This window comes from Micromys minutus, assembly GCF_963924665.1.
Source record: "Micromys minutus genome assembly, chromosome: 7".
NCBI classification, from domain to species: domain Eukaryota; kingdom Metazoa; phylum Chordata; class Mammalia; order Rodentia; family Muridae; genus Micromys; species Micromys minutus.
The window spans coordinates 73,781,472-73,790,198 of NC_137976.1; the positions used below are offsets into that span (position 1 = coordinate 73,781,472).

An 8,727-nucleotide genomic window follows, 5' to 3' on the forward strand; every position below is an offset into this window, starting at 1 on the left:
TTCTGGTGGGTCTGAAGACAGCTACAGTGTACTTATATATAATAAATAGAATTTTCAAAAGGAGCGAACTTCCTGTCATGGACTATAATCTTGACCTTGCAGTGGCTACGGCACTGGCTGGACCTCTTGGTGTCCACACCATTTGGAGCTGATGAATCCTAGAACCCAGGACAAGATGGGGGGGGGGGGGGCTGGCAGCTACTGTGAAGCTGCTGACAGGATCTGTTCATCCACAGGGCCTTTGAAGACACAGCAGATGATGCTGGTGAGCTGACAGAAGAGCGTCCCCCATTCCCAGCAGCAACAGCCCCTCTGGCCCAGCCTGAGAGGGGCAGCCTAGGCAGCTTGGACCGAGTCGTGCGGCGCTCACCTTCAGTGGATAGTACCCGCAAGGAGCCACGATGGCGGGACCCTGAGCTGCCAGAGGTGCTGGCTATGCTGAGGCACCCTGTGGACCCTGTGAAAGCCAACGCGGCAGCCTACCTGCAGCACCTCTGCTTTGAGAATGAGGGTATCAAGCGTCGAGTGCGGCAGCTGCGTGGGCTCCCCTTGCTTGTGGCATTACTAGATCACCCTCGGGCTGAGGTGCGGCGCAGGGCCTGTGGGGCACTGCGCAACCTCTCCTATGGCCGAGATGCTGACAACAAGGCTGCCATCCGGGACTGCGGTGGTGTGCCAGCCCTGGTGCGCCTGCTGCGGGCTGCCCGTGACAATGAGGTCCGTGAGCTGGTCACTGGTGAGTGGGCCTTGGCCATGGTTGATGTGAACGTGGCTCAGCCCAAAATTGGCAAAACAGGAATATAGCAGGCTCATGTGCTGGGATGGGTCCTCAACTCTCTCAACTACAGGGTTACTGGCACCAGACGCTGCCTCCTTGTACAAATGCAGGGATAGAGTTTTGGAGAGTTTGGGAGGTACAGGGCCATCTCCCATGGTTTGTGGTCTTAGAAACATTTGCCAGTCCATCCACTCGTGTAGCAGGGAATGGATGGATAAACTATCACTGGTTATGCCTCTCATATAACTTTTCCTTGTTAGCCAAAAGCTCCTACTAAGTACTTGCTGTATGGGGCCCAGAACCTCTTACAGCTTTCAGTGCTCCCCATGTGAACTGAGTGTCACTCAGTGGAAGTGCTTCCCTAACATGTGAAAGGCCCTAGGTGCCATGTTTGGGATGACTTCCCACCCCCACTCCCCACCCCCACAAAAACAGTAGCAGGTATGCTAGCTTCAGGTGCTGGCTGGAAGACAAGGAGGGAAAGCAGAAGCCGATTATAGGTGTCATGTGGGGAGGTCATGGCCAACATTATTGACTAGAGACACATTACAGGCACACTCTGGAACCTGTCATCCTACGAGCCCCTGAAGATGGTTATCATTGACCACTGCTTACAGACTCTGACCCATGAGGTCATCGTGCCCCATTCTGGCTGGGAGCGAGAGCCTAATGAGGACTCAAAGCCCCGGGATGCTGAGTGGACGACAGTCTTCAAGAACACATCAGGCTGCCTGAGGTGTGGGCGAGGGTGGGGCATAGGCCATATCTGTAGGGTGGCAGGAGCTGCCATGTTTATATCCCAGCTTGTCCAAAGTTTAGGAGTTACCAAGCCACATCCTAAGTCTCTGGGATTTCCAGTGGAGCTCTGCTCTTACCTACAGATAGAATCCTACATCCCTGAGGTCCTGCCATTATGACCCTACAAGGTCCCAAGAACTGCTGTTGGGAGGAAGGGCAGAATTTCCTGCATATCACGGATTCTAGCCTCTTGGGACCCTTCTCTATCCTGTTCCAGTTTAGCTGGGAGCAGGGGGACCTGCTTCCTCCCCAACAGATCTAAGGCTTAAAGCTCCATTGTCTGGGACAGGCCACCCGTTCACCTACACTGTGATCCAGGCGGGGGCCTACTTCCTGCACGGATAAAAGCTCTTGTGGCCTAGTGGGCTGGGGAGTTTAGTGGGACAAAAGAAGGGGGGGGTCACTCGTGGTTCTGCTCCCTCCCACCCAGGAATGTGAGCTCGGATGGTGCAGAGGCCCGGCGGCGACTTCGTGAGTGCGAAGGGCTGGTGGATGCTCTCCTGCACGCCCTACAGTCAGCTGTGGGCAGGAAGGACACAGACAATAAGGTGGGTGGGGCAGATGGGGACCAGCCTGCCCTCTAAGTTCTCAGAGCCCAAGGGTCACAGGGAGTGCCCCAGAATGGCACAGATGAGAAGACATTTTAACTATCCAGAACACAGCACAGGGTCCCTACCGGCGGTTCTCCCCACCTGAGGCTGACAGTGCCAGGATGTTAACTAGCCATGGCTTCACACAAGGGTCTGGGGATCTCAGCAGCTCCCTTGTCCAATATTGCTGCTCAACCAGGCCACCTCTTCCCACAGTCAGTAGAGAACTGCGTGTGCATCATGCGAAACCTGTCCTACCACGTGCACAAGGAAGTTCCAGGAGCTGACAGGTACCAGGAGGCAGAGCCTGGGATCCTGGGCAGTGCTACAACCTCCCAGCGTCGGAGGAAGGATGATGCCAGCTGCTTTGGTGGCAAGAAAGCGAAAGGTGGGTGGGCGAGGCTGAGGTGTGTGTCTTTCCCACCACTGTCAAGGCTCCAGGGTTAGGGTTAGGGTTAGGCAGTGCTGAAGACATAGTCAGTCCCCATGAGTGCCCAGCAAGTGGGAAAGGTGCAGTCTCAAGCCTAGCCTTGGCCCTTTCCTGTGGGCCGTGGATGTTATTCATCTGTCTCTGCCCTGGGGAAGGATTCAGAGTGCCCACAAATGACACTACCTGGCTATTCACAGAGCAGTCTGCAAAACAGCCCTTTCCTTCACCTGGCCAGGGGCCCTCAGCACTTACAGGGTACAGTTCAGGTATTTGCGTCCTCCAGCTGTAGCCGTGGGACATCGTCTGTACTGAGTCCCCCGAGTCCCCAGGGTGAGGTTGCACAGGCTGCTTGCTTGGCCTGGCCTGGGTGGGAGTATAAGTCACAGGAGGGTTCTGCTGCTCAGGCTCATCTCCTCTCTCCTGTGCTTCTTCCGGCCGCCCAGAGGAGTGGTTCCATCAAGGTGAGTCCTTTGTTCTGCTGTCCAGCTCTGGCAAATGCAGGGGGCAGCCGAGGCTCAGGCAGTCATTTCCATGACAACTATAGGGCAGCTGGGAAGCCTTCCAGCCTTCAGGCCCTGCCCCACCCCCACCCACTCCCTAGAAGTGCAGGCATCTCCATGACAACTGCATAGATGTGACAGAGGCTGGAATGTAGCCCTGGGCTGGTGGGGAGGCCCAGGGGCTGCTGCTTACAAAGTCAGAACAAGCTCAGCCCTCGGACAGAACAAACGGTGGGCAGGGCCTAGGGAGTGGCCAGCACCAGGGGACCATCTGCCCCTGGGATGAAATGGGTGATGTGTAGCATAGAAGTACATATGGGTAATCAGGACAGGAGCTCATCTGCAGTGGCTTGCTGCCTACTAGAGATCCCTCAGCTGAAGAAGGGACTGAAAGTTTTCCCCTTGAGTGGAACTTTTAGGCCCAGCATTGTTGCACTGTGGTCTTGCTGCACCACTGTTCCTGATGAGGAGGCCTAGGAATTCAGGACACAGGCTGTCCTACGCTCCACTGCCACTACTGCCCTGGGCTAGCCTGACTCCGCCTCTGAGGACAGTACATCTCTGCCAGGGTGTCTTGTCCCCTTTGGGCTCTGAGCAGGAGACGGCTGTACCTAACGAACCCGGGTACACACTAGTCCATCGTGACCCCAACCTCAGTGTGTATCACCCTCTCTGTTCCAGGGAAGAAGGATGCAGAGATGGACCGGAACTTTGATACACTGGACCTGCCCAAACGAACTGAGGCTGCGAAAGGTGAATGGATAAAGAGGCAGAGCTGGGGACCCTGGCCCAGTGCTGGCCTGGGGCTGGAGGGTCGAGTGTGAAAACAGACTGATCAATCAGAGTGGGGTTTCCTAGGGAATGGGCCAGGCTTGGCAAGTCAGTATGTACAGGTTGTTTCGGTAAGCTCTTTCATACTCACGGAGCAAGTGAGAGAGACGTACATAGGTTGGAGAGACACTGACAGTGAGCAAGCTGTGTAACTTTAAAGGGGCATGACCTAGGGGCCAGAGTGGGTTACCCCTGCTGTCTGTTACATCTGCTGGGTTTCCAGTATCCACTGACACTAGGCGATGTGCAGACTAGCCTCAGTGAGAGACTGCCCTGGTAGGGTCCAGCCCAGGATATCAGAAGAACCCAGATGCCCCTAAGTGGGGCAGCTTTGAAGGCGCCTTAGCTCTTACCCATGAGGCCTCCTTCTGGGTACCATCCTTGCTGCCAGGCTGGGCCTCAGCCACTGGGGGTGCCTGTTGTTGGAGGTGGACATCAGCTACACAGTCTTCTTACTTGTGAGAGTGGTCCCTATGTTCAGAAAGGGTGGGTAAACCATGTTTTAGGGGTGCTGTCCAGGTTACAGCCAGGGAAGGTGGATTCTGCTGTAAAGCAGACTATTGTCCATCCTGTTCTACCTTCCCCCTGGACGTGCGTCCACGTGATTTCATTCCTGTGTATCCACAAGTAAGGTCATCTTCCTGCTTTGCCTCTGTCTGAATGGGCACATTAATTGATGTTAAATGACTTCAGTATCCGTCCCAGGCAGCCCTCCCTACCTCCAGTACAAGGAATAAGAAGGGGCTGGAAGTAGGGAGAGGAGTTTCATCGTGACTCTGGGCCACCATTGCCCTGTATCTAGGCTTTGAGCTGCTGTACCAGCCGGAGGTGGTACGTCTCTACCTCTCACTCCTTACGGAGAGCCGGAATTTCAACACCCTGGAAGCTGCGGCTGGTGCCCTGCAAAACCTCAGTGCTGGCACCTGGACGGTGAGGAGTCAGGTTGGCGGGGAGGGCAAGACCTGGACAGAGGGAGTCCCGGATACCCCAGTGGTTCTGCCTTGAGCCCTTGCCTCCATCTGGGTCAGTGGGAGAAGAGCACACGGCATATTCTCAGGGTCAGGAGGCACCAGCGTGGTTGGTGTGGAGCTGTTGCTAAAGGTGCTGTGCAAGGCAACCCCCTTTTGAGCAGTCACCTTCTCGGCTACCCTCACAGTGGGCCACGTACATCCGTGCCACAGTGCGCAAGGAACGTGGGCTGCCAGTGCTGGTGGAACTGCTACAGTCCGAGACTGACAAGGTGGTGCGGGCTGTGGCCATCGCGCTGCGGAACCTTTCACTAGACCAGCGGAACAAAGACCTCATTGGTGAGGACGCTGACATAAGCCAGGGCTTGTGAAGTGGGGCAGGCAGTGGGAACAGGCTGTGGGAGGATGGAGTTCAGGGGACCAGATCCCTCCCAGGTGGTTGGGCTGGTCCTGTGCTGAGCTGTAGGAACTTAGGTCTTTCCCCAGTCCCTGAAGCTCATCCTGCTAGCAGAGGGTGTGGCTGGTGATACCCACTGTCTGAATGCCTGCCTCTTAGGGAGCTACGCCATGGCAGAGCTGGTTCGGAATGTTCGGAATGCACGGGCTCCCGCTCACCCTAGTGCCCACCTGGAGGAGGATACCGTGGTAGCAGTGCTCAACACCATCCATGAGATTGTGTCTGACAGCCTGGACAGTGCTCGCTCCCTCCTGCAGGCCCGTGGTGTGCCTGCACTGGTGGCACTTGTGGCCTCCAGGTGGGTGAGGGCAGGGCCTGCTGAAGGCCGGGTGGTTTGGGGATGGAGGGAGGCTGGGATGCAGTAGCACTGACCCCGCCCTGGCCGCTGCTGCTGCAGCCAGTCAGTGCGGGAGGCCAAGGCAGCATCACACGTGCTACAGACTGTGTGGAGCTACAAGGAGCTTCGTGGAGCCCTACAGAGGGATGGCTGGACGAAGGCACGCTTCCAGGTGCAGCTGCTCTGCCTTCTCTCTCACTTTGCCACATCTGGTTCCAAGCAGAACTTTCTTGGGCCTTACCTCTTCTTTGTGTTTTGTGCCTCCTTAGTCTGCTAGCACTGCCAAAGGACCCAAAGGGACACCAAGTTCTGGGGGCTTTGATGACAGCACACTGCCACTGGTAGACAAGACCCTTGGTGAGCACAAACAGGAGAGGGGGACTTGAGACTCACCCTGAGGCTTAAGAGTAGCTCCCACCTGCTAATACACACGGTAGCTGGGGTTGGGAAGACAGGTCCCATGGCAAGCTTGTCTGCCCTGCCCTCCCCATTGCTCACGGATACCTGCTCATGCCTTGCAGATGGGGAGAAGTCAACCACTCGGGATGTCATCCCCATGGATACCCTTGGTCCAGGTGAGTGCAGGTATTTAGGCAAGAGCTCAGGGAAGAGAGGCTGGGGAGGACCATCTGGTTTCATGGTGTAACCCTGGGCAGTGCTGAGAGGGCCTTGCTGTGATAAAGTGTCAATTGAAGAAAAGATAGGTGGTTGGTTTGGAGGCCTCAGGACTGGTTGGAGCTGGCATTTAGACCAGAAGTCCCCTGTATCTAGGCTGAAGGAAGATCACCTGTCCCCATGGTCTCCCCAGAACTCCACTTACTCCATACTCTGTTCCACCCTACAGATGGTTACGCCACAGTTGACCGGAGGGAGAGGAGGACACTGGGCAGTGACTCCGTAGGAGACATTTCTGAGAAGGAACTATTGAAAGTGAGTGACAGCAAGTTCCAGGGAAGCCTGACACCTCAGGCTTGTCAAAGAACAGCCAGATAGTGCCGAGTCTGATTTGGGAACACAGCCGGAGTGGCGCTTAGTTGCAGGGTCCAGGAAGTAGCCCATACATCCATCAGTCAGACTTCAGCACCTGCCACAAAGGATTGGACAGGGGCAGAGCTGCCTGACTACAGGTTACATAGACCCAGAGAGTGAGCAAACAGATTTGAACCCTTCTTTTACATGTGTATGGGCAAAGTGTCTACTGTGGTCCCCTGGAAAGGTAGCATCTACCACCGGTATGCCAGCATCCTGGCTTCATGTACCAGCTTCTGGGTATATCTGTGCTACCCTGTAATAGTGCGAGCCTCCTTGTACTGCCTTGGCAGGCCCTCCACGTGTACACTTCAACCAGCCTAGCCTACCCTTAGTTGCACTTAACCTTTTTTTTCTGCATAACCTGCTTTTTATTTTTCTGCTTCTAACTCCTGTCTGCCCACCTTCCATGCACTGCAGCCCGACCCTGGCAGAAAGGCCCCTCCGCCTGGACCCAGCAGGCCCTCGGTCAGGCTGGTGGATGCCGTGGGGGACACCAAGCCTCAGCCTGTTGACTCCTGGGTGTAGCTTGCATGCCTGGTATGTTCCTTTCCCAGGTTTGCCCATCCTTGGACTAGGGCTCCTTGTTCAACTCTGCTTGTTGCATGATTGAGTTCCCAGTGTGATCTCTGGCAGGACTTGACAGCAGCCCTGTTCTAGTCGCTGGAGATCAGGGTCCTGGGGAAACAGGCCCCTTATTTCCTCAAATACCCCCAGCAGAGGGCCCTGTAAGGACCAGGTTCTTGTGTCAAGAGTCTTGGTATGGCCTGTCCTTGAGTCCACAGGTACAGCTTCTGTGTGGCTATCAAGGAAGCTGCCCTGTATGGAGGTCCCAAGTCACCTTGCTACATTTTGCTGGCTCTTACCCATCTGGGCTCCAGACTAAAGCAATCTGTCTTTGTCTCCCTTTGCAGGGCCCTGGCCCAGCTGTTCTTAGGGATCACGGAGGTAGCTGGAAGAGAGCTTGAGCAGACCCAGTCTTGGAGCCAGGAGCCCCACCTTTCTGTGGCGGGTTGGCCAGGCCTCTTGTCCTACCTTACCCTACCCTCCTCTCTGTTCTGATCTAACTCTCCAGGTCCGAGTTAGCTGTTTACTGACATGGTGCTGTGTGGTAGGAGAGGAGGTTGGGGGAGGCCCTTATGCACAGCCACAGAGGAGCAAATACAAGCCTGGAGTGGAGGTCCTGGAGCAGGCAAGGGACAAGTAGGGGGCCTTGGAAAAGAACATGGGCTCCCAAGGGTGGCTGGAGTACTACCCTGCATGCAGGCTGACACAGTGAGCGCTGTTCCAAGAGTCCAGACAGGGAAGTTTAGGAGGCAGCCAGATTGGGGGTGGGGACAAGCTGTGCTTGTCTCTAGCACCCCGGTCCTTGAACACCTTCTGTCTGCAGCACACTCTTTCTAAGCTGCCTGTGGCAGGGGTCACCCTAGCTGTTGCATCTGCCTAGAACCTCAAGTAACCTCGGGGCCTGACTGCCGGCAGCAGTGGGGTAACTGCTGTTCAGTGCCTGCTGTTTGTGACTTAAAAATGAAGAAAACTGACAAAATGCATTAAAAATGAAACCAAAATAAGATTGTATCAACAAACATTGAAACTTTTGTAAGAAAATCTAAAGATTAAAAAAGCAGCAAAGAACTGCCTATTTTCTGCCTCGGCTCACCCCTGCAATAGCTGAGCCACCGCTGCCCCCTGGTGATGAAAGTTCCCTCAAGTCCCCTGCAGTGATGGGGGCATGGTGGTGGGCCCTGCCCCCGGCCTGCAGGCAACTCTCACCCAGGAGGGATCGGACAGGATGGAGCTGATCTTAATCTTTGTGTCTAGTCTAGGAAGTGGGCCCCTCAGGAGGCCTTGAGGAGCCTCTTGAAGGAGGTGGGGGTTGGGGCAACTCTTGAGCTGCGTTGACACTCCTTCAGCATCTGGGTGTCTGGCAGACATGCTTGGGTGGTGTGAACCCACTTCCTCTTCTGTAAGTTAGGAAACAGGACTGCAGAGAGTTTCTCCTGATCACC

The 8,727-nt window shown here is 55.4% G+C and overlaps 1 protein-coding gene across 3 annotated transcripts in view; it reads left to right on the forward strand.

The window, feature by feature from the left end:
* The window catches only part of ARVCF (ARVCF delta catenin family member), a 54,553-nt gene extending 45,909 nt beyond the window's left edge, over nucleotides 1–8,644 (forward strand). For 2 of the 3 annotated variants that reach the window (XM_080919103.1, XM_080919105.1), the window contains 14 exons: nucleotides 237–736; nucleotides 1,331–1,514; nucleotides 2,007–2,124; nucleotides 2,383–2,554; nucleotides 3,778–3,849; nucleotides 4,730–4,857; nucleotides 5,084–5,234; nucleotides 5,452–5,650; nucleotides 5,750–5,861; nucleotides 5,959–6,046; nucleotides 6,211–6,264; nucleotides 6,534–6,619; nucleotides 7,139–7,258; nucleotides 7,633–8,644. In XM_080919103.1, coding sequence (XP_080775229.1) covers nucleotides 237–736; nucleotides 1,331–1,514; nucleotides 2,007–2,124; nucleotides 2,383–2,554; nucleotides 3,778–3,849; nucleotides 4,730–4,857; nucleotides 5,084–5,234; nucleotides 5,452–5,650; nucleotides 5,750–5,861; nucleotides 5,959–6,046; nucleotides 6,211–6,264; nucleotides 6,534–6,619; nucleotides 7,139–7,246 — 1,972 coding nt within the window. In that variant the 3' untranslated portion in view covers nucleotides 7,247–7,258; nucleotides 7,633–8,644. The remainder of the gene's footprint in view (nucleotides 1–236; nucleotides 737–1,330; nucleotides 1,515–2,006; nucleotides 2,125–2,382; nucleotides 2,555–3,777; nucleotides 3,850–4,729; nucleotides 4,858–5,083; nucleotides 5,235–5,451; nucleotides 5,651–5,749; nucleotides 5,862–5,958; nucleotides 6,047–6,210; nucleotides 6,265–6,533; nucleotides 6,620–7,138; nucleotides 7,259–7,632) is intronic. The other variant, XM_080919104.1, reaches the window with a different exon arrangement.
* The last annotated feature ends 83 nt before the right edge of the window (nucleotides 8,645–8,727 follow it).